Source organism: Haliotis rufescens, unplaced genomic scaffold, assembly GCF_023055435.1.
Source record: "Haliotis rufescens isolate VD_foot unplaced genomic scaffold, xgHalRufe1.0.p SCAF_7, whole genome shotgun sequence".
Taxonomy (NCBI): Eukaryota; Metazoa; Mollusca; class Gastropoda; order Lepetellida; family Haliotidae; genus Haliotis; species Haliotis rufescens.
This window is the reverse complement of record NW_025964361.1, coordinates 10619523-10643658: the sequence shown is the minus strand read 5'-3', so window position 1 is coordinate 10643658 and position 24136 is coordinate 10619523. Positions and strand designations below refer to the sequence as shown.

Sequence of the window (24136 nt, the reverse complement as noted above, 5' to 3'; positions counted from 1 at the left end):
ATCACAAATCGATCGAAGCTGTTTTCAGTGTTAGGGATAGGAGTTCCGACAGCCGTAATGTTGCGATCTCTTTGTGAAACGGGCCAAGTCAATACTAATAGTTACAAGGCCACACGTAATAACATGGACGTGCGCATAGTACGTCACACGAAGGGCCATCTCCCTGGAGAGTTGTGAGGTACACAGGTATGTAGACACACTCTTTATCTATCACTATCGTCAATGGGTCGTCCACACTGGACACCATGTGGGGGTGTCAACACAAATAACTGTTATAGTCCCATTTGTATACGCGATAGATACAATTGTGACTACTGAGCAATAAAATGAATCCCATTCAACCACTCTGTGTTTCCGAATGAAGTAATGTAATCATTAAACAAAATGTCAAAGCCGTCTCAGCAGGTCTTATTGAGCTCCTAGAATCTGATAAAGACCAGGGAGAAACAACGTACCTGTTCAGAATCACATGCAAACATGAAATCGTATAGTTATATGGGCTTTGGACATGTATGTTAAGGCATGGTGTTAGGCTTGTGAGTCGTCTATATGTACGACATATTTCTTACCTCCAGGTGTTTCTGTCTCAATGTGCACCGGTCATTTTCTCAGTCTTACTATTCTAGCCAAGTTGAGGTGGAGGAATTGTCAATAGGGTGTGAAAGTGGAGTACATTATAGTCATATGCATGCCGATGAGACTCGAACCTGACTATACTTGTGTGTGGCTTCTTGGTGGAGTGGCAGTACGTCAAGGCAACCCTGTAGGACTTAAAAATCATCTGAGCTGGATGTGATGTGTACTGCTTTTCTGTAGGCATGGAACTCGTTGTGTATTTTTTTCTGGTGAAAATGTTTGAAAACAATTTGATTGCGGCTGCCCCATTAGACTTTGACTGCTACGGAGACCGCTGCACCCTCGGGGTGGACTACTGCGACGAGGGTGCTGGACGTTGCGTACCCTGTAGTCAGAATCTGGATCTCTGCGGTGCAGTCAAAATACACAGTGCCTGTCATCTCTTCTGTTTGAGTAAGTATTATGTGTTGGAAATGGAAATGTGGTTAATGAATAGGGGTATCACCAGAGAATGGGGGCATCACTAAGGAAAAGTGAATGAGTTGGTGTTAACCTCGCTTTGGACAGTATTCCTGTTATATCAAGCGTGTCGGCTTGGTGGGAGGGAATCACTAAGTGATGCAGGTCTCAGATGTTTACCACTTTGGTGATAAGTACGAGCACGGGTGAACACTAAGGAATAAGAGATATTGTTAAGGAAAGGGGCTTCGACAAGGACCAGAGGCATCGCAAAGGAATAATGGGACATCGTCAAAGACTCATGGTGCTAAAGAATAATGGGACACCACAAAGGCATAGGGGCATTGCCAATGACTAGGGGCGAGGACAAAGAGTAAGGGGGCATTACCAAGGTATAGGGGCCTCACAAGCGAATAGGGGCGTCGGCAGGGAATAAGGGGACATCGTCATGTAAACGTGATACCACCAAGGAAATAGATCGCGATTTCAAAGGTGATACTGTTTTATTATTCAACTTTTATGTTGATGGTAGCTTCAGCCTTGATGGTCGGTTCATTAGCGTTTCGCTGCAGCAATCCTTATTGCGACCCGGGTTAGGATCACTTTATTCCTTTGCTTTTCGTTATAATATAATTCGAAATTGGATTGTCTGGCCGTATGACGCCACTGATTGCGTGTCATATCGTGCCCCAATGGATCGTGGCTCAACTTATCAGTCACTCGTTTGTCTGGTCAAATGAGATGTAGAGGCCGCCGTGGTATAGATGGAATATTCGAGACTGCGGCGTTGAACAACCTTCACTCACTCGAGCTATATAATGCATTTGAGATTTTGCAACATAGGAATAGACAGCTCTGGTATGTGTAAAACATTAATATGTCACTGCCCCTGTGGACCCGTGAAGATTCCGGGGTAGAATAGGTCTTCAGCAACCCATGCGTGCCGTAAAAGGTGACTATGCTTGTCGTAAAAGGCGACTAACGGGATCGGATGGTCAGACTCGCTGACTTGGTTGATGCATGTCATCGATCCCAATTGCGTGGATCGATGCTCATGATATTAATCACTGGATTGTCTGGTCCAGGCTCGATTATTTACAGACCGCCGTCATATAGCTGGAATATTGCTGAGTGCGGCGTTAAACAACAAACCAACCCACCAACCAACCACTGCCCCTGTGCAATGTTTGCAGATTTGACGGAGCAAGAGCCAAGTACCGTTGACTCAACCATTAATGTGACAGAAGCTCCCGCTAGGCCCCATGCTACTACATGTCGAAAGCGAACTCATGCTGGTAAGCTTACACAGTAATGCAACCTCAGTGACAAAAGACTGCAGATATGCAAGCAGGTTACATAGAGTATCACCAGTGCGTGGCAAATCATGCCCTTTAGAATCATAAAAGCTATCAACCCGGGACATATATCTCTTATACATGGCGTGTGTGTGTTTGAAAGGACTTGAGATTATATCACATAACCGTTGCCTTCAGATAAACATATCACTTACCACTCCTTCAAGGTTCGCTGTTCCTTTGAACCAGTTGATATTTCGTCTCTTACATCGTAGCTCCGCTTGTCTCGAAGTATGTATAACTCGATTGTTCTGAGATACCGAGAACGTAGTGTTAACTAGGTTTCTCAGTTTACTTAGCCATTTGCTACATTGTAGATACCCTGCCCATGATATTTAGTCACTCCGCTTGTCTCGAAGTATGGATAACTCGATTTATTGTATACCTCAGTGTGAAAGACTGAGTTTTCTGAAGTTGAGAAAAGTGATATTTTCATTGCAGTGAACATAACACTTGATTTTTCACAGCAGTGTACATAACACTTTGACGGAACTATTGTCATACAAGAGCTACCGCCACTCAAATTGTCACCTTTTAGCGTAAGTGTCTAGCCCGTGCACAAACTGTTGACGTCCTTTTTACGTTAGTTCCACATTGACAAGGCAAAATAATGACAGATGGTCATTTATGAAGTTAATATCGCGCCTTGCCGTTTGTTATTCTCTTTGTGTTACAAACTGTAAATTTCTCATTTAACTCGTCAATCGAGACTGTTCGTTTCGCACAGCGCCATTTTTGTTACTTGACCAGCGTGTATTCTTTCGCTTCCAACAGCGGTCTCGTAGTTTTAAAGAATATTTTTTATCAATGTTGACTTTGTATATAATCATATCTCAACGTATGACACAGAATTTTCTTGACCCTAAATAATCTGACTTTGATATTTTTGGTTATATTTTGTAAGATTTTGCACACACGAAACGAGAATTTACGTTTCAAGGTGCTACATTTGTAATGAAATAATTAAAGTTTCCGGTTGACAACTGATATAATCATGTTTCTCTTATCTCGTGATGGGGAAAAAGGAGATCTTTTCACTCCTGTCCTCGCCACTCGTGAAAATATCTCCTTTACCCCCGTCACTTGATGAGAGAAACATAATATTTCACTCGACACATGAAATATCCTCTATGTATTTTCGAAATACAGGGAACGTAGTGTTAACTAGGTTTCTGATTGTAGTTACCCATCGGCTACATTGTTGACCCCCTATATATGTTGAGGTAGAACCTTCATTGGTACTATATATGGTCCAATATAGCCACTCCGCTTCGGATAACTCACTGTATCTTGAAAGCTCTGAAACGTCGTTTCATTGTAGATAGGATTAGCCAGCGGCTGCACCGTAGAAGCCCTGTACAACTCAACCCTCCAGATATATAGTTCACAATGTTGTACACTTATTCCTTTCCAGAGCAAGGCGAGGAACCCACGTTGATTCTACTGGTGACAGTGTTCAGCGTGATGCTGGTAATAAATCTCTGTGTTTTCTTTGGCACCATCGCACTCCAATATCTGAGGAATGGACCCTGCAAATACCAACCGTCGGTATGTACTTGTGCAGATGTAAAAGGTGAACTGTGAGTGAGTGAGTGAGTTGGGTTAAGATGCCGCTTTGAACAGTAATTCTTTTTCATGGCAGCTTGATATCACAAGATTTGGGTTTGGGTGATCCTGGCACAGTCAGGCTGGTTAGGCTCATTATCAGCTCAGGGCCCTTGTCCCTCTACACGCAGCGAATCGGACCTCTTCCAGGAAGCGCTGTCTAGTCGAACCCACTCAGAACTTTTCTGAGAATGTGAAGACTCCCCAACACTGCAGCCTTCTGCATTACCCAGATTGTCAGAAGGGCTGTATTCCTGGCAGCAAACCCGGGTACTCTCCCGATGTCAGTCAACAGATAGGGAGGTACCAAACCTAAGGCACCGAGAACAATGGGGAGTCGGACAACTTGGTACTTGGGATGCAAGCGTGACATTTCGAAAGCGAGGTCCGCATATTTGTCATGTTTTTCCTCAATCTTGTCAATCACATTAGTGTCAAAGGGGACAGAAAATTCAAAGATATAAATGATTTCATTGGATTTATCAAAATGGACAAGATCAGGTTTGTTAGCCTTGATACGTCTGAGGCTGTAAACGGGCCTATTCCAAAGAATTTTGTATTTATCATTTTCCATGACGCCCTCTACATATTCCGGGTCGTACCATTGGTTGACCTCTGTGTCAAAACCACAAGCATGGCAAAGACGGTAATAAAATGATCGAGCTACACCATCATGTCGTTTAAGATACTGTGTTTGTGCCAAAGCTGGGCATCCACTGACAATGTTTTTGGACAGTCTCATTAAATTCATTACATAATCTACATTTCATATTTACATTTCGATGCAAAATCACACGTAGGCGGTTTCAAGTGGGAAGTGACTGGTCCTGAGCAGCAAACAGAAAGCCTTCTGTTTCACTTTTCAGGCCAGACGACTTCACCCAAGCGAAGGACTCTACAGGATTGCTGATCTTCTCAACACTCTGCACATAAACTCGATGCAGTGGTCGTTCAGATCTCGCTTTAAAACCTGGCCCGAGTTGATATGACACTTCGCTTGGTTGACACTCATTTATTATTATTATTATTATTTTTAATTATTATTATTATTATTATTAGGGGGCGAAGTGATACAGGCTTGCATACGTTAACGAAGAGAATCAAACTATTAGGCTGAAGCCGATAATCTAGCGTCACGAACACCCAGACAGCGTACAACCCTGAGGATACCCACATGGTATAGACAAGGTTAGCTTAATTCAATAGCAAGCTCGTCCTGACTCTTAACATTCGAAGCATTCGAGATGTATTGCCTGATAAGTCTTTGCCATGTACAACGTTACATTCCTCCAACATTTTATTTCAGATTTATCACTTTTAAAAAAAACATTGAGGGTATCAAATGGAGAGAGTCCGCGTAAAAGAAGAATTCATCACTCGGACCAATCGTCCTGCCTTGAACAAATGGATGTTGGTATCGGATGTGCACTTTAATATCTGTTCCGAATAATATGGGGGCGGTGGGGTGGCCTAGTGGTTAAAGTGTTCGTTCGTCACGCCGAAGAGCTGGTTCGATTCCAAACATAGGTACAATGTGCGAAGCCCATTTCTGGGCCCTGTTCCACAGAGCGATCTTAGCAGTAAGATGATCGTAACTCCAATACTTTAACATAGGCTTACGACAGTCGTAGCGCTAAGATCGCTTTGTTGAACGGGTCCCTGGTCTTATTATGTCAGCTATTGTTTTTTACGCTGGGCCAGCTTGATGTGGGAGGAACGCCCGAAGTGAAGCAGATCATATACGTTTACCGTGAATATGGAATATTGTTGACGAACGAAGGATCGGAACTGGTATTCGAACCCATGGTTCTAGGATCCTGGCGTGCCTAAGAGACGCAACTCTCTGGAATGAAATGCATATTTGAAAGATAGTTATCAAATGATCTCAATAAAGATTTGCAATTACTTATATTCGTTTTGTTTAAATGGGTGAATGAGTGAGTGAGTTGGGTCGAGCAGTGTTTAATGTATATATCGCATGTTTTTGGTCCAAAATGACACAGGTCGTAGACATTTACCATTTTCGTGGAACCCATGAACATGTCTGTGCTGGAGAAAACCTGACATCTCACTGGCACCGTCACCGTTATTTTAATCATAATGTTACTAGTAAACTGCCGGGGATAAGAACGTATACACTTAAAAAATGGATTTGACCAAACAATAACAAACGTTATTAAAACATTACGAGGCTGAAAACAGTCGCCTAAACACTACAGACGTAAGGTCAAAGACATAATTATGATACCTATATCAAATACATGAATATCGAATAACTATGTCTTGTTTGTTTCGTTTTTAGTCATCAAACATGTGTGTATTACGTTCTTTTGATCGACAGGTTAGTTTAAAAAATCACGCGTGTAAAGGACATGCTTGATATTCTAGGCTGGGAAGAAGCAGGGAATATGTCCGGAAAAGGAAACTTACATTTAATTTTCTGTGCGTGGGTGCGTGGGTGCGTGGGTGCGTGTGTGCGTGTGTGCGTATGTGCGTGTGTGCGTGTGTGCGTGTGTGTGTAAGAATGTTTGTTCTGAAAAAATATACTGGAAGAATATAATTTTGCCCTAGGTTGTATGTATAGGATAAAGCACTCCTCTTCGGTTATGCTTGGGGATGTAAAATCCGAGGCGACAGGGGAGAGGAAATGTAAGACCGAGGGCGAAGCCCCGAGGTCTTACATTTCCGACCCCTGATCGCCGAGTGTTTTACATCCCCAAGCATAACCGAAGAGGAGTGTTTTATCTAGCTTAGAAACCGTGGGGAAACTTCTTTTTTTTTGCAATAAAATGCCAAAATTTGCCTTATATTGTCCTGAAAAAGTCGAGTGTATGAGAACTACGTTTTGATTCGCTGTAATGACGTCAGATCATGCATGTGCCAATTATCACGTACTGCACGTGCAGATTGTTGGTACTTGAGCGATGTTTTACAATTGTCATGTGACGTGACTAGGACGTAACCAAACATATCCTAGCTGACCGGATCATCACGTACTGCACGTGCAGATTGCCGATACTTGTGAGAGGTTTTACAATTGTCATTTCACGTGACCAGCTTTTTTTAAACGTGCGCATTCACACAGTAACCACACACTTTTACCGTGAACACGATGAGCGACGAGGACATCTTTCTAACCCATGCTCAGAAAATGGACGCTTTCTACTACTCACCATTATTAGTGAAACCCAAGGCAGACAGATGGTTCAGCAATTTCCCGATAGGACACAACACGCTTCAAGGCATAATCAAGCGACTGTGTCGGAATGCAGGAATCGAGGGAAAGCGAACAAATCACTCTCTCAGGGCAACATCCGCCACCAGGCTATACAGAGCCAACGTTGATGGGCAACTTATTTGCGAGCAGACAGGTAAAGCAACATTTTAGTTTAAAGTTTTAAAATTATTTTTACTTCCAAATTGGTGGCAAAGATAAAATATAAATTATTTCTGGGCAACTATTTAAGAGTAGTGTTATCATTTGAAAGGTACAATTGATAGCGTATATGTTTCAGGCCATCGAAGCGAAACTGTGCGCACTTATAAACGGACATCCGAAGATCAGAAACTGCTGGTGTCGGACATCATCTATGGTGGGGGAAAGCAGAAAAAGTCTGTTACTGCCACTGCCACGAGACCATCTCCAGATGATGCTACTGCGCCGCCGTCAATTGCTACTGCTACTGCTATCCCGTCATCTGCAGCACCGCCACCAGCCGTTTCCAGTGAAATTGTCTCTGATCACGACTTGCGAGAGAAAACCAAAAAGAGACGCTTCGCGGAATATTTGTGTCACATTCAACTTCAGCTGAACTGTAAACGGCATGGTTTATGGCATCTCAGAATAAATATTGAAACATGTGTGTGTTGATTTATTTTAAAAAACTAATCCGCTACCGCACGCCTGGTTTGTGCCATGGGTCAGGTTAATAAATCTGTTGGTAAAACCTCAAGTGAGGGGCAGGTCAATAAATCTCTTGGTAAAACCTCTCCAGTGACGGACAGGTCAATAAACAACCTGAACAACTCTACCAGAAAGGGACAAGTTAATAAATCTTCAGTATGGACATCCCTCTGATCAGCAAGTATACTTGTTGGATAATCAGTAGTGAGCGGTACATGCAGACTGGCGGTCATTCCACGATAGCACTGCACCCACGAAACAATAGACATAATTTACCCTAGGTTTCTAAGCTGAGTATATATATTGCAAATATATTGCTTAAAAACTCCCTGTTCCGTTCTTCCTTTAGAGGACAAATTATGTGTTCAGCAGTGACCGAATAACGATCTCCAACTCTCTGCACCCACTGACCCCGTTTGGTGTCGTAAAACACCTGTCAACAGCGGGACAAGCCACTATATCAGGGCTTCATGTTGTCGTTTTTACCCGTTAGAAAAACGACCTTGCTTGGCAATAAAACATGGGTTAACATCCATCTGAGTGTACGAAATATAGAGTACTACACGACTTCCCGTGTAACACCAATTTTATGAAACGAGTGAATAGTTGTGGTATCTGATGAGCGAAAGCGACTGAGATACCACAACTATTAATGAGTTTCATAAAATTTATATTACACGGGAGCGATTTTGGCATTTTATTTTTTGAAGAATTTTTATAAGACTTATGTCAGCTGAAAACGAAGAAATTATAAAAGGCTTAGGTAAATTTCTCTCCCAAGTCATGAACATCGAAAGGAAACAGTGTGGAACGGTAAATCATTATTAAATCTACCCAGCATGCAAATATATATACACAGTATATTTCCATTGTATTATGGGCCAGTGGCCTGAAGTACCGAATAAATTTGTCTGTCTGTCTGTCTGTCTATTTTTTCGCTTGCCAACGTTTTTTTAAAAATTTCACTGCCCTGTGTGAATAGGCAGACACCTACACGATCCACAGCATAATCCAATTGGGTTGAACAGAATAATGCTTCAAACAAGTAATAAGTTGACAGGTATTAATTTCCATACAACCACCCACATTTAGAATTCAGGCGTCCGCTCCACAAAGTTAGCGTAGCGCTAAGATTATCGTAACTGACATATTCTAACATAGACTGCCGTTGTGCTAAAATACGATCGCCCTGTGGAACGCGCCCGGCACCACAAAGTTTATAATCACGTCACAATGCCCTTTGACGTAATTCGTTGAAATCTTTTTGGAAGATGCTCCGGCGAAACAATACCATGTGACGTCAGCCTAGCAACAGGGTTGCTGGTGTCATCGAGTGTGAATAAGCTCCTCTCAGTTGTTCTATCACCTCCACACGCAATGTCGTTGAATAAGCCAAGTGATGTTGAAAGCTTTCAATATTTGTTCGCGAAACTTGCTCGGCAATATGTAAGCACGCGTTTTGGTATTACACTATGTGTAGTACAGCTGTATATATGTGTTTACTAAACGGGTGATCACTTCATGGGCATGTAATAAAACATGTTATTACATTATGATACATGAAGTACATTGGATGTGTCCAAGCAGCTATCCCCTATGTACTACAGCCACTTCCTGCTGGGATTTCCGGTCCTATACTTTAGTATAGGCTTAAAATAGTCTTAGCGCTAAGATGGCTGTGTCAGTGGGTCCTGGGTGTCATTAAACAAGAATAAAGTGATACTGAAAACGTACAAATAGGTTCACAGTTTATTACGAGCATCTAAGTGTATCAGTAGGTGATAATATAAAAGATAAAAAACCCAATCTATACTGACAATGACGTTGATTATATATATCAGAGCAAATACACCAGCGGCGTACCTAAGCAACTGTATTACAGTAATAAATTGAGAATAGCTACAAGAACACCTTGACACCTTTTTGCGACCGGATTCCGTCTCAGCTTAAACAGGCCTACCTAAAACAATTGTTATCTCGTTGCGTAATGGTTCATATATATTTCCCCTCATATTATATATATTTCAGATGCAATTTAAGGCACATCGGGACGTGAAAAATTATACATTATGATTGAACACATTTAACCGTGTCTTTGGTATATTTTTGATGCAAGACATATGTAAAATAAAAAAATATTTCTGAGGGATTCTTTGACAAAGAACTTGAAATCATACGCGCATTCTGATCGGTTTGTCGTATTTTCGCACATAACATTCATCGATAGGGGGACGAGTCTTCTTCCAGGTTACGGAAAGGGGCGAGTGGTGACGAATGTGTACAACGAAGACCGCCGGTCTTTGCCGAAAGGTGTCGGAAATTGGGGCAACTAAAAGCGGGGGCGCGGTACGGCCACTAGACCATGACTAGAGACCGAAACACCTACCATTCCTAGACGTGTCCCTCCAAACACCACATAGGGACTTAGAACATCAGTGTACCGCAAGCCTACACACACAGACCGGTACATCCACGACAACTCCTGCCCACCAACCCCAGATAAAACAAGCCATCACCCGATGACAATACTTAGCCGATGCAGTATTTAAATCCAAATACCTGGTGAGGTGAAGTGACATTGGGTTTAACGTTGCGTCCAAGATTATTGCACTTATATAACGACGTGCATGTACGTGTGTCTGTGTGTTTGTGGCTGCTTCTACTAGTCCGGACTGATGCCGATTTAAAGTGCTAGCTCATCACTGAGATACCATGCCGCAGTTTAACATGAATACCCTACTCAGACACAGTATGCTGACTCCGAGCCGACCAGTCCTTGTTTTAGCCCCTTAATGCAGAATGTCAGACAGGGTAACAACAAATACCATCTTTTAACGTCTTTTGGTATGACGCGGCCGGGGATCGAACCCCAGACCTTCCGCACTCCGGGCGGACGCTCTACCACTAAACCACGGAGGCGGTCGTTAAACTGAACAAATGTAACGTCACACATCTTCATGGGAAGATCTTAAATGGGCGAAGCAAGGCAGTCTGGTTTTTTATGGAAGATGATGGCCAAAGAATTAATTAGTCCCCTGATATTTAGTCATCAGCTCGCCACTACATCGGGAAACAATATCCAGATAAGCATGTCCACACTGACGTCTTCTCTTCAAACAGTGGGCACGGAGGCGGTCTCAATACCTGGTAAGTTCACCTGACAGACGTGAGGACAGTATGTGCCAGACACCAGCAAAGTTCGATGTGCGCCCATTCCATTGGATAGCCCCTCTGTTGAAGAGGGAAGTCAAGTCTGTGATTTAAGGGTCTGTGGCAGATTTACTGTGTGGTTATATCCGCTAATGTATCACTTTAAAGTCCATAAAGTCCAAAATCCATGTGTTGTATTTCATTCAAATTATGTTAGGTCAATAAAGCTAGTCATAGTCCATTTTTGTTAACAATCTCTCACTTGTGGGCTTTTTCCTGGGGAAGCTTGAGTGGATTCGGGACAGGACCCCTGTATCCCTGGTTTGAGGTTAGAGGTGGTTACAAAATGTTACAAAGTCACCCTTTTATAAAAGCGACCTTAGAGTTCTGACTATGTTAACTTTATGATGGACGGTACCGCTGAGCGGAATGAAGCACTATCTGGAACTTTTCAGTCTGCCCTGATGGAATGGAGCGGTGCTCATGCTATCAACCACCTGTTTTCCTGGTCTAAACATGGGATGTAACTTAGCTAGTGCTGACTGCTGCGTAACGTACCATTGACTCACCCACGCCAGTGTTTTTCACAATGCCAACATGCTGCGTAAAGCACCATTGATTCACCCACGCAAGTGTTTTTTATAATGCCAACATGCTGCGTAAAGCACCATTGACTCACTCACGCCAGTGGTTTCCATAATGCCAACATGCTGCGTAAAGCACCATTGACTCACCCACGCCAGTGGTTTTCACAATGCCAACATGCTGCGTAAAGCACCATTGACTCACTCACGCCAGTGGTTTCCATAATGCCAACATGCTGCGTAAAGCACCATTGACTCACTCACGCCAGTGGTTTCCATAATGCCAACATGCTGCGTAAAGCACCATTGATTCACCCACGCCAGTGGTTTTCATAATGCCAACATGCTGCGTAAAGCACCATTGATTCACCCACGCCAGTGGTTTTCACAATGCCAACATGCTGCGTAAAGCATCATTGACTCACCCACGCAAGTGTTTTTTATAATGCCAACATGCTGCGTAAAGCACCATTAACTCACCCACGCAAGTGTTTTTTATAATGCCAACATGCTGCATAAAGCACCATTAACTCACCCACGCCAGTGTTTTTTATAATGCCAACATGCTGCATAAAGCACCATTGACTCACCCACGCCAGTGGTTTCCATAATGCCAACACATGGAACCGTCTCTACAAAGCGAACAAAGTGCTGAGACATTGTTTTCAGATCAGGGCAGCAGCATATGCTTATGCGTAAAAAATGAAGACATAATATATCTCGTTCCATGAATGGTGATTATATACACCCGAAGAAAGGTTAAACATAACCCTTTTTTCATATTTCATATCCCGATGTGTCATGTATCTTTTGGAAATATTTACGTGCTGAATTCTACTGTCCATTGATCTCATACTTGCTGAAACGTTAGTATATGAACACTGTATTTTCAGGCAGATTGCCACACGCACCGAATCACATGTTGATGTGTTGTTTGTTGTTTAACGCCGCACTCAGCAATATTCTAGCTATATGACGGCAGTCTGTAAATAATCGAGTCTGGACCAGACAATCGAGTGATTAACATCATGAACATCGATCCATGCAATTGAGATCGATGACACGCATCAACCAAGTCAGCGAGCCTGACCACCCTATCCCGTAAGTCGCCTCTTACGACAAGCGTGGTCGCCTTCTTAAGGCAAGCGTGGGTTGCTGAAGACCTATTCCACCCCGAATCTTCACGGGTCTTTGATGGAAAGAAGCAGAGGGATCATTGGAAGGGTAATGAAATAACTGTTGCCATGGAACAGTAACAAAACATGTCACTGGACAATCTAGTTTGGTGTTTGTAATGAATATGATTATTTTACTTCGAAACAAAATGACTGTATTTCGTGAGAAATAATTTACATAGATTTAAACATGTTCATATGAACATATATAGTAAGCGGTGCTTTGTTTCTTTTCTAAGTGTACAAACACCTCCCTACCTATTTTCTTACACTGTCTTGAGCAAAATAAAAGTTGGAAAAAATATGCAATTGCTGGCAAGCTATAAATTTAGATTGCGGGAAAATCAGTGAGTGAGTGAGTTTGGTTTACGTCATGTAGGTGATGTAGGTCTCAGACGTTTACCACTTCGGTGAAACCCACGAGCACGGGTATGGTGCTGACAAACCTAGAAACATAACCGGGATTCGAACCTATAATCATAGGTTTCTGTCATGCCCAAGGGACGCAACTCTGCACAGCGAATTGCGGCGCCTTAGACGACTGGGCCACCCGTGCCCCCAGTGGATATACGAAGTATTAAAGGGCGTATTAAAGGAGGTTTAAACCTTGAACCCGATGACAGCTAAGATGCAAAGCGTTAAGGGTCAATGTTGCTTCCTGTCGGGCATTATGGTAATGCGATACCAACCATACGGTGGCCCATAAGGGACATGTTTTTCAATATTTTGATATTTCACTGCATGTTAAGGCAAATTGTGTTCATTTGCAAAAGGTTACGATAAAAGTAAGTGAACTATCAAAATATTGAAAAACAGATTCCATGTCCCTTATGGGCCACCATACAACTAAGATAATAAAACTACCATTATTAAGACAGTGAAATGCAATTATTACGTGATAAACAGGACCTTCCTTTAAAACCAGACCGCCTCCGTGGTCTAGTGGTAGAGCGTCCCCGGCCGCGTCATACCAAAAGACGTTAAAAGATGGTACTTGTTGTTACTCTGTCTGGCGCTCAGCATTAAGGGGCTAAAACAAGGACTGGTCGGCTCGGCGTCAGTATACTGTGTCTGAGTGGGGTATTCATGTTAAACTGCGGCATGGTATATCAGTGGGCTAGCACTATAAATCGGCATCAGTCCGGACTAGTACAAGCAGCCACACAAACACACACACGTACATGCACGTCGCAATACAAGTGCAATAATCTTGGACGCGACGTTAAACTCCATTTCACCTCACTTTTAAAACCAACAGACCGCAGCATGTTCAATCGTGTTAAGATTTGAAACAACTACAAGTCCTCTGTTGTCAAAATCGTCTCATGGTGTTGTTTCCGAAGTATGCAAATACATTACTATGCCTCCCACACAACTGATATACCTTACATAATATACATGCTATCAGTCACGTGGCATACTGTGGTATTTCCTGGACTGACGTCACATCGTGGAGCTAACTCAGACCAGTCAATGGTGGCAATGGACAGATTAATCCTCCAGTTACTGTTGCTCCTTAGCGTTACAAGTTCTGATGGTAAGTATTTAAGATCCTGACTTCAGTATTTCATAGTTACCTTTGTGTGGTAATGTTTAGCGAGACACGGGTTTATCTGTGAAGCAGTTCAGTGATCAGTTTTACTATTTTTAGTATTGAACCGGACAACATTTAGTTATCTATGAATGAGTATGATCAATAACGTAGGTATGTAGGTATCGACAATGTGCACACGACCGTGAATTCGAACCGAGACAATGAGCATTTAATGAAAATAATGCTAGTATCATATAATTAACCGTTATTCGAGGAGGAAGTCGTGAGTACAGTCGTACACATGCTTGAACCTGAACGCTGGGTTTGCTATTCACGCCCCAGTAACTACTTCCTTGTTTCGATTAATCGTTTGTGGCTACCTGTGAAATATTATTACAACCTTCATGGAATACTTCGAACGTGGACTGACCGCCTCCGTGGTCTAGTGGTAGAGCGTCCGCCCGGAGAGCGGTAGGTCTGGGGTTCGGTCTCCGGCCGCGTCATACCAAAAGACGTTAAAAGATGGTATTGCTAAAGGACAGAACACAGAGCGTGAACGGATCCCAACAAAACATTGTATATTGCATTGCTAAAGGACAGAACACATTCTACTTAAGACTTGACTTTCACTTTGTCTGAGTTCATTGGAGTATGAACTTACGTAGAGTGGTGATAATTGACATTCTCTTTTTGTATTACTATTTTATGCCCGAATGATGTATCCACATTTTCATGTCGTTCGTGTGACTTAATGTTTAAATGACAACAATCTCATTAAAATCAGACCTTAGTTCTCGCTACGGCTAAACAAAGATCTGAAGACATCCCATAAGGGGTCACGTCAGAACGACCTTTCATCCGACCAATCAGAGCGTCACTTACCAGATCATGAAAGTGACAGTCGGAATGTGATTTCTAATAATACAACCTCGAAAACATTAACACGGGATATTCCGAACGATAGTTACGGGTTTAACGACTGAATCCATACAATCTAGACCATCTATTAGCCATTCCAGAATGTTCTTTCGTGCAGGTTTCAAATTTGTAATCGAGAATTTGTCAACATATGTTTCGAAGCGTAGTCGCCAATTTGAAATTAGTGCCGTAAAGCACGAGAAAGCTGCCTTCTGATTGACCATTCCATTGGTCGGTCAATGTTCGCGCAAGGTCGGTCTGACGTGACCCGTAATGGGATGTCCTCAGACCTTTGTTTAGCGGTAGCGAGAACTAAGGTCTGATTTTAATGAGATTGACACTGACAATTACAAAGCAACAAGTTGTTTGACCGAAAAAAATAGTTCCTCAAGAGGAGAAGTGATATGAAACTTCCGTATGCTCAAACTGCACTGCAGAAACATTTGTTCAGGTTGGTTATAACAAATATATTCAAATTATATCATTAGCTGAAAATTATATCATTCCAAATAATATTACATATGTCCAACTCTTGATAAACTAAAACAATTATATAGCTGCAACCTCTATGTTATAAGAAGAATGGCAAAGTATATATTTCTCGCTCTCAAGAAAAGGAACACTATGCCATTGTAACAATGTGAGACTGATTGTTGCCAGTGTGTGTAACATGTGTTGGGACCCGATCCATGAGTGTGCGTGGGTGATGATCGGCCTCAGTAACCTTTTGTGCATCCTCCTCAGCACTCCGATGAGTGTTGACCACTAGACTCACGAACGTTCGTGGCTTGCGGGCGATTTGTGAATCAGTCCCCTGTAATAGTCAGCGCTCTGAACAGATCAATCAAATGTACCTTGTATAATGGGCCGGTGGCCCCTTCACGGAATAAACTCATTCATATTAGATGAAAGGTATGTTAAGTGCTACTTAAGTATGTCAGTCACGGCGACAGTGCGTTTTTTGTGTTTTTGTTTTTGTTTGTTTGTTGTTTAACGCCGCACTCAGCAATATTTCAACTATATGACAGCGGTCTGTAAATAATCAAGACAGGACCAGACAATCCAGTGATTGACATCATCAGCATCGATCCACGCAATTGGGATACGATGACATGCGTCAACCAAGTCAGCGAGCCTGACCACCCTATCCCGTTAGTCGCCTCTTACGACAAGCATAGTCGCCTTTTACGGCAAGCATGGGTTGCTGAAGACCTATTCTATCCCGGATCTTCACGGGTCACAGTGCGTTGTAATACACTTACATCAAGTACTGGACGTCAGAACGACGACACGATCAACGTGTGACATCAAGGTTGTCAGTGAACCTGTGGTGATAACAAGTGTTGGTGATCATGGATCAACTGCTCACTGAAAGGTGATAATAAAGATGTGTCAAGTAGCTAGTTACATTAATTGGTTGCTGTACACTATCACTGTCTGTCGAGGTGCAGATCGAGTCGATAGTTTGGGTGCGCATTTCTTCGTTTTGGTCACAACGGTAGATTGTAGCGAGGATATTGGTGTTTGTTTGTTTGTTGTTTTTAAAGCCGCACTCAGCAATATTCCAGCTATATGACGGCGGTCTGTAAATAATCGACCAGACAATCCAATGATTGATATCAAGGGCATCGACCCACGCAATTGGAACCAATGACATGCATCAAACAAGTCAGCGAGCCTGACCACCCGATCCCTAGTCACGACGAGCATAGTCGCCTTTTACGGCAAGCGTGGATGGCTGAACACCTATTCTACCCCGGATCTTCACGGGTAGGATATTCGTGGAAGTCCACGGATTTTGTATTTGCAATGTTGGCTAAAGTTCAAGCAATGCTTCAGTATTTATTCGTTTTAGGGAATTCCCAGGGTTGTCCCAGGGGATGTGAAAATACTTTGCCAGTTATTACGTTATTTCAAATATTATGCCGGGTGAAAAAAACCATGAACGTTACAATGTCGATAATTACGCGTATTGACGTCACCTTCTCGTTTATTGGAAAGCCGTATATCGTGTCAACTGTTAAAATTATGATGTGTTGCTGAAGGCAGAACGGTTTAAAATAGGAGGGAGGGTATTTTGTCTGTTATGGGATAGGATGGTCAGGCTCACTGACTTTGTTGATTTCATGTTATCGAACCCCAAACGAATCGAAACGTGGATCGGTTGTCATAATATCAATCAATGGTTTGGCTGTCCCAGAGTTGATCATTTACAGGCCGTTGTCATATACCCGGATTATTTCTATGAACAGTGGTGTATCAAATACAACCAAACAGAGACTGATATCTGTCTAGTAGAGTATGATCACCCTAAATACACAGTGGCGTTGTCAAATCAATGGGAGCGTGTGCTGCAATCTGTTGTCAAATACGTTGTTAAAGGAGCGCCTCCGTGGTCTCCGTGATAGAGCGTCCGCCCGGAGAGTGGACGGTCCGGAGCTCGATGGTACTTGTTGTTACCCTGCCTGGCGCTCGGCATTAAGGGGCTAAGACATAGACTGGGCGGCTACTGTGTCTGAGTGGGGTATTTGTGTTTAGCTGTTGTATGGTATCTCCTGGGCTAGCAATATAAAATCGGCCCGAACTAGACTAGTACAAGCGCACACACACACACACACACACACACACACACACACACACACACACACACACACACACACACACACACACACACACACACACACACACACACACACACTCTGCCCACAAGTAACTAGACATTCGTTATAAAAAAGTGTAAGAGCCAGGGTCAGGCAGATCTAAAACTAATGAATCAACAAACAAACAGAGACAAATTTAAAACGAATATGCTGCACTGAAATTCCGATTTATATGCATAAAGAAACAGATTCGTAAGAAGGGGAGGATACTTGCCTCAGTGTCTTAATCTATCCCTCCGCGCCCCACTGTGTTGCAAAACGCATTTATTCTTAACATGTTTCTTAACTTATAATCAGCAATATCCCTGCACGTGTACACGTCGTAATTCAAAATTCAAAATTAACCTCCCGTTTTCATAAGTTTCAACAAAATTCAGTAATGACGCACTCGTTTACAGTCTGACGTCGCATGACAGGTGTACTGCTGTGCTGCGTCAGGCAAAATATACTTTTTTCATGCTAATTGTATGAGTGACGGGTGCTACAGGTAGAGCAGGACACAATCTCATTAAAATCAGATCTTAGTTCTCGCTACCGCTAAACAAAGATCTGAGGACATCCCATTACGGGTCACATCAGACCGACCTTGCGCGAACTTTGACCGACCAATGGAATGACCAATCAGAAGGCAGCTTTCTCGTGCTTGACGGTACTAATTTCAAATTGGCGACTACGCTACAAATTCTCGATTACAAATTTGAAACCTGAACAAAAGAACATTCTGGAATCGCTAATAGATGGTCTAGATTGTATGGATTCAGTCGTTAAACCCGTAACTATCGTTCGGAATATCCCGTGCTAAAGTTCTCGAGGATGCATGATTAGAAATCACATTCATTTTATGATCTGGTAAGCGATGCTCTGATTGGTCGGATGAAAGGTCGTTCTGACGTGACCCCTACTGGGATGTCCTCAGATCTTTGTTAGGCGATAGCGAGAATTAAGGTCTGATTTTAATGAGATTGGCCAGGACATGGTTATCCTTTACGGGAACACCTGGTGTCATCACTGATTTTCAGTTACTCATTCATATAATATCCACAGCTATTTGCCCTTTACGCCAAGTTGAATCTGTTCCAGCAGAAAATTTAGGCTGGTTATTCTCTCGCATTGACAATTTAGATTTAGAGATAATCCACAGTTTCATAGTTTTCAATTTGACAAACATATTTCTCTCTCTCCAAAATTTGATAACAGAACACTGCTATTCGGCTTGGAGAAATGAGGGAGAGAGTGAGTGAGTTCGGTTTAACGCCGCTTTTAGCAATATTTCAGCAATATCACGGCGGGGGACACCAGAAATGGGCTTCACACATTGTACCCATGTCGAGAATCGAACCCGGGTCTTCGTCGTGACAAGCTAACACTTTAACCACTAGGCTACCCGACCGCCCCCTTGGAGAAATGAAAATATTTTGATCAATACTATAAAGTCGTGGCTTCAATACAAAACGATTTACTTTACCAAATTATGGTTTACAGATGTTTCAGTGTTTCAGTATTCATGGATGAACTTTACATTCAATGTTGCAGATGCTGGGCCTCTAATAGAGCACTGTGAAGCCACGTGTGATAACTGCCAGGGTGGATGGTATGGCAACAAGTGTACCCTTGAATGCACAAATTGTCAGAATGACAAATGTCAGAAAAGTACAGGTGAATGTGACAACTGTGAACATGGTTTTTATGGCAAGAGATGCAATGAGACGTGTTCACCAAACTGCCGAGAGAACACTGCGTGTAACCGTAATAACGGGCACTGTGATGACGGATGTTTACCGTCATACTGGGGAGGTATGTGTGACAGGAACTGTAGCCAAATGTGCAACAATTCTGTTTGCATACACAATTCAGGGAGGTGCCACATGGGCTGCAAAGATGGCTGGACTGGTTTCTACTGTAATATTAGTTGTGAAACAGGCTGCGTCAATAAGACCTGTGCACAGATAAAAGATAAATGTATAGAATGCAAGAATAACAATGGTGTCCTATGTGAAAACAGTGAATGGTGTCTCAATGTTTGCGAACAGTGTAACAAAGATGGACGATGCACAGCAAAGAGTATTGGAAGTAAGTAAACATATTACGATATATACGATTAGTTCAATATTGTACCTTGAAACTATTACTACTTATTTCTTTATTAGAGTCATTTATTGAGACGATCGGAACTTGCAAATTATTGGTGATTATTGGCGCCGTATCCATGTTCTAGTGGATAGAGTGTCTGCCTAGAGAGCGGAATGTCGGTGGTTCGACCCCCGTCCGTGTAATACCGAAAGACTTTTTAAAATGGCATTTTTGTTTCCCTGCCTGTTGCTCGGCATTAAAAGGATAAAACAAGGACTTGTCGGCTCGGAGTCAGTATACTCTGTCTCAGAGGGGTACCTAGACAAACAACTGTACATATATATTAATAAAAAAACATGCATAAAATATGTTATACCATACGATAATAATACAGCGCCAATCATATGAAGTTATGAGGGATGGGACAAAACTAAATGATATAAAGAGATAAAATGTTTTACCCATACATCAAATCTGTTTATACCTCATGTTTAAAAAAGACACATAGCTTCTCATTGTTTGACAGGTTTAAAAAGTTGGATAATTTAGCCGCTATACTTGATTTTATTTGTTTATTGTTTAACGCCAAACTCAGCAATATACCAGATATATGACGGCAGTCTGTAAATAATCCAGTGATTGACATCATCAGCATCGATCCACACTTTTGGGATACGATGACATGCACCAACCAAGTCAGCGAGCCCGACCACCCGATCCTGTTAGTCGCCTCTTACGACAAGCATAGTCGCTTTTTACAGCATGGATGGGTTGCTGAAGGGAGGTTGCTATTCTACCCCGGATCTTCACTGGTCGGTGGGGACACCAGAAATGGGCTTCACACATATTACCCATGTCGGGAATCGAACCCGGGTCTTTGGCGTGACGAGCGAACGCTTTAACCACTAGGCTACCCGACCGCCCTTTTTCCGTATTAGAGCAAGTGGTGATGTTAGATATATGCTGCCTGTTTAAGTCGACCGATTTGGCCGAAGAACCTGAATTCCAAATCTAATGAATAGTGGCAAGCATTTTCCCCCATTTAAAGATATGTTAATTTAATCGATCAGGCATATTTTTGAAACGGCACCACTGTCTAGCTGTACATATCAAATGTCTGGAGGTATCCACCCTGTAGCCTCATTAAGAGCTAGATTAGGTGCATACATATCTGTATACTCCAAGGTAAAACCTGAAAGCCAGGTAGTGTACTGCATTAACAGCAGAAACATGACGGTTACCCATACAGATGAGTTACTCCAGGACAGATCACACCACAGTGTCATATAACTTATACAACGTATGTAAAGTGTGGCAATGCACACATCCGATTGCTTTAAATTTGGAAATAATTGGGCTTAAAATCTGTTTGCTGATATGGCCGCAGCCTTTGTCATTGCATTTTCATCAGATCAGTCAACAATAAATCCAGGTAGATGTTACAGGAAGCAATACTTAAAGCCGAACTACCAAAAACAAACGTTTCTGTGGTTCTTAGGACTCTAGGATTTGTCAAATGTACAACCTGCAATTTTCTGATTCAGCATTCGCTAAGGTCCAAATAATGAATGGTACCATCAATATTGTTATCAGTTTTGGAATCAGTCATAACATCCAGGAAGTCATTGATGAAAGAGTTAAACAGTATAGGGGACAATAAACATCCTTGTGTCAGACCATGATTAACAATAACCCCGAGTGTAAACACGCCATTTACTCGCACTCTACATTTAACGTTGTGATTGAGTTACTGAAGCGCTACCAGCATCTTCCCATTGGTACCAACATCGTGAGGTTCTTGAGAATACAGTGTGAATGTGGTTCATAATGGACCTCTTTTTCGTAAACCATTTTGAGCATTGTTCCGAACATCATTAGATTCTGCTCAATATTGTAATCGTTGATTAATCTGTAGGATTCAATGTAGAGCTCTTTGGTTTAGGGTCATTTTTACCTTGACAACTGCGAGGGAATATTACCAGTATTAAAACAAACAGTAAATATTTTATGCATTGCTGAGATAACATTTTGAGACTTCAAACATTCGGTAAGAATATCATCTGTGCCATGCGCCTTGCCAAGATGATTTGTCTATAGTACGAGCGACTTCAAAAATTGTAATATTAGCATTGAAGATATCCATGTTAAACTGCAGCATGGTATGTCAGTGGGCTTACACTATAAAAGAGTCTTTAGGTCACATCAGCACAAGCAGCCACACATGCAGGTGCATGCTCGTTGCTATATAAGTGCAATAATCTTGAACGACGTTAAACCCAATTTCCATTTTCTATTTCATGTGGCAATGATGCCATTATGCTCTCCCCTGTTGGATTAGAACTAACGTCACATTAAAACATAGATGGATTATGCGTGAACAGAACCAATAATTTAGCGCAGTTGTGAACAGTGTTTCAGTTATATCACGGCGTGTCAGCTTGATGTGGGAGTAAAACACTATCCTGACGCACCTTTGAAACTTTGGCGAAACATCATCACTGATAAGGTGACTAGCCAGGCAGCATAATTTAGGCGAATCGAGGATTCGCACACGGGAACTTCGAAGTTGTAGTTGAGATACATGACATAAAACAATTTTCTGATTTGAACTTTGCATCAATAAAGATCCATTGCAGGTACGATTGTGTGATTTTCATGCTGATTATAATGTACATGGGTATGACATGTTGATTCTTTAGGTAAAGAGGAGAATGGCGCCGTGGACGAATCCGAATCTAACGTGGCAGCAACAGTTGGTGGCGTGGTTGGTGCAATCCTGATTGTACCTACAGTTGCCGGGGCTATAGTGGTATACAGGAAATGGTCGCGTAAGCACCAAGGTTTGTTCTTAACATTCTAGTCAGTACATGTATGAAGCATTCATAGACAACGTTAACTGGCATCAGAGTTCTTCACATTTAATGTAATTCATAAAAATTATGTAGGCGATGATTCTTAACTTAAAGTTTAATATACAAATTGTTACAGTCATACGGTCAGTGATGCCTGACACTACCAAGTAATGCTAATGCCATCCAATCCTTTAAGTGGTTTTAAATAGCTGTAGTTTCAGTAAAGACATGATTGAATTATTAATTCAAGCTCCAATTCGTACCGAAACGTCTCTTTGGGTTGCGTTCTTTGTTGAAATCCATAAGTCGCTTTGAAAGAGTCATTTAGTTGAAACTCATGAGTAAAAACCCTTTTGGCCAATTTGGACGGTCGTTGAATGTAAACTGTGCTTCATGCTCGATATCATACTCCAGTAGGGCAGTGCATAATTGTTTCCATTCTTTGTGTTCATGTGACAGATTCACAGTAATGTTTATCCTAAGACACTTACGTTTTAATAATATGTTATGTTGCTGAAGAGAGTGTGTAACTTTGTTTAAGGTTGTCGACTTGAACATGGACCACAGGCGCCTGAAGCCGAGGAAGACCCTCTAAATAAGCTTTGAAGTCATTTCCACGTCTGATGAGACATTACTTTTGCGGCCTAGGGAGTCCAGGGCGTCTTGATGGCAGGTCATACGGTCCTATTCTTTGTAACGAGCTTACGATAGGTACAAACAAGGTATAAGAACACGTTGGAATACCACCCTGTAAGCGCTTGTAAAGACGAAGAAGAATAGCAAGACATCCCTCGAGAACCTCACCAGAAGCCAGGAAACATCAGTAACCAGTCTACTCAAGGATTGTCGACTGAATGAGGTTTCTCAAAGCTATGACACGTGAACTGAAACCTGCTCATTCCCACGTTTAACCTGGCGATGCCTGTAACCATTTGCTGGTGACAAGGACGTTTTATGAACAGTGGCTGTGACAGTGTCAAACATTCTAGGTGAAGTCATTCGAAAGTGTGACAGTGTTCGTATTCACTTTGAGGTTCAATCATTCCTGTATGTATATAAAGGTCAAAAGTCAAAGTCAAAATACGTTTATTGTACGGAAGCCCCTGGGCCCATATTCATATGCAATGAGTGAGTGAGTGAGTGAGTTGGGTTTAACGCCGCTTTTAACAGTATTCCAGTTATATCGCGGCGTGTCAGCTTAATGTGGGAGGAAAGCTCGAAGTGATGCAGGTCTCAGACGTTTACCACTTCGGTGAAACCAACGAGCACGGGTATGGTGCTGACAAACCTAGAA

At 42.2% G+C, this 24136-nt stretch overlaps 3 protein-coding genes across 5 annotated transcripts; all 3 read left to right on the top strand.

The window, feature by feature from the left end:
* The first annotated feature begins 39 nt into the window (after positions 1-39).
* On the top strand, positions 40-5900 carry LOC124114680. 3 transcript variants are annotated; one of them, XR_006857885.2, is made up of 5 exons: positions 40-186; positions 889-1029; positions 2229-2330; positions 3805-3938; positions 5302-5900. XR_006857885.2 is itself a non-coding variant. In XM_048387886.1 (4 exons), the coding sequence occupies exons 1-4, from the start codon at positions 819-821 to the stop codon at positions 4982-4984; spliced, it is 570 nt and encodes a 189-aa protein (XP_048243843.1). In that variant the 5' UTR covers positions 401-818; the 3' UTR covers positions 4985-5294. The 3 variants fall into 3 exon arrangements, 2 of the variants coding, with proteins under 2 accessions (XP_048243843.1, XP_046331319.2); XM_048387886.1 differs by lacking the exons at positions 40-186; positions 5302-5900 and adding an exon at positions 4862-5294 and having other exon boundaries at positions 401-1029; XM_046475363.2 differs by lacking the exon at positions 40-186 and having other exon boundaries at positions 407-1029.
* Positions 5901-6633: 733 nt separating this feature from the next.
* Positions 6634-7866, top strand: LOC124114635. Its single transcript, XM_046475310.2, has 2 exons — positions 6634-7366; positions 7511-7866. Exons 1-2 carry the CDS (start codon positions 7108-7110, stop codon positions 7864-7866), a joined length of 615 nt encoding a protein of 204 aa, XP_046331266.1. The 5' UTR covers positions 6634-7107.
* A 6379-nt stretch (positions 7867-14245) lies between these two features.
* Positions 14246-23923, top strand: LOC124114662 (protein draper-like). The gene is made up of 4 exons (XM_046475339.2): positions 14246-14345; positions 19454-19990; positions 22690-22830; positions 23384-23923. Exons 1-4 carry the CDS (start codon positions 14282-14284, stop codon positions 23446-23448), a joined length of 807 nt encoding a protein of 268 aa, XP_046331295.2. The 5' UTR covers positions 14246-14281; the 3' UTR covers positions 23449-23923.
* The last annotated feature ends 213 nt before the right edge of the window (positions 23924-24136 follow it).

Excerpts from the sequence above, each read along its gene's own strand:
- LOC124114680 (XM_048387886.1), top strand. The coding sequence starts at position 819 with ATGGAACTCGTTGTGTATTTTTTTCTGGTGAAAATGTTTGAAAACAAT. Across the intron at positions 1,030-2,228 it reads CTGTCATCTCTTCTGTTTGA|ATTTGACGGAGCAAGAGCCA; the intron begins GTAAGTATTATG and ends CAATGTTTGCAG. Across the intron at positions 2,331-3,804 it reads TCGAAAGCGAACTCATGCTG|AGCAAGGCGAGGAACCCACG; the intron begins GTAAGCTTACAC and ends ATTCCTTTCCAG.
- LOC124114635 (XM_046475310.2), top strand. The coding sequence starts at position 7,108 with ATGAGCGACGAGGACATCTTTCTAACCCATGCTCAGAAAATGGACGCT. Across the intron at positions 7,367-7,510 it reads ACTTATTTGCGAGCAGACAG|GCCATCGAAGCGAAACTGTG; the intron begins GTAAAGCAACAT and ends TATATGTTTCAG.
- LOC124114662 (XM_046475339.2), top strand. The coding sequence starts at position 14,282 with ATGGTGGCAATGGACAGATTAATCCTCCAGTTACTGTTGCTCCTTAGC. Across the intron at positions 14,346-19,453 it reads TAGCGTTACAAGTTCTGATG|ATGCTGGGCCTCTAATAGAG; the intron begins GTAAGTATTTAA and ends TCAATGTTGCAG. Across the intron at positions 19,991-22,689 it reads CACAGCAAAGAGTATTGGAA|GTAAAGAGGAGAATGGCGCC; the intron begins GTAAGTAAACAT and ends TTGATTCTTTAG.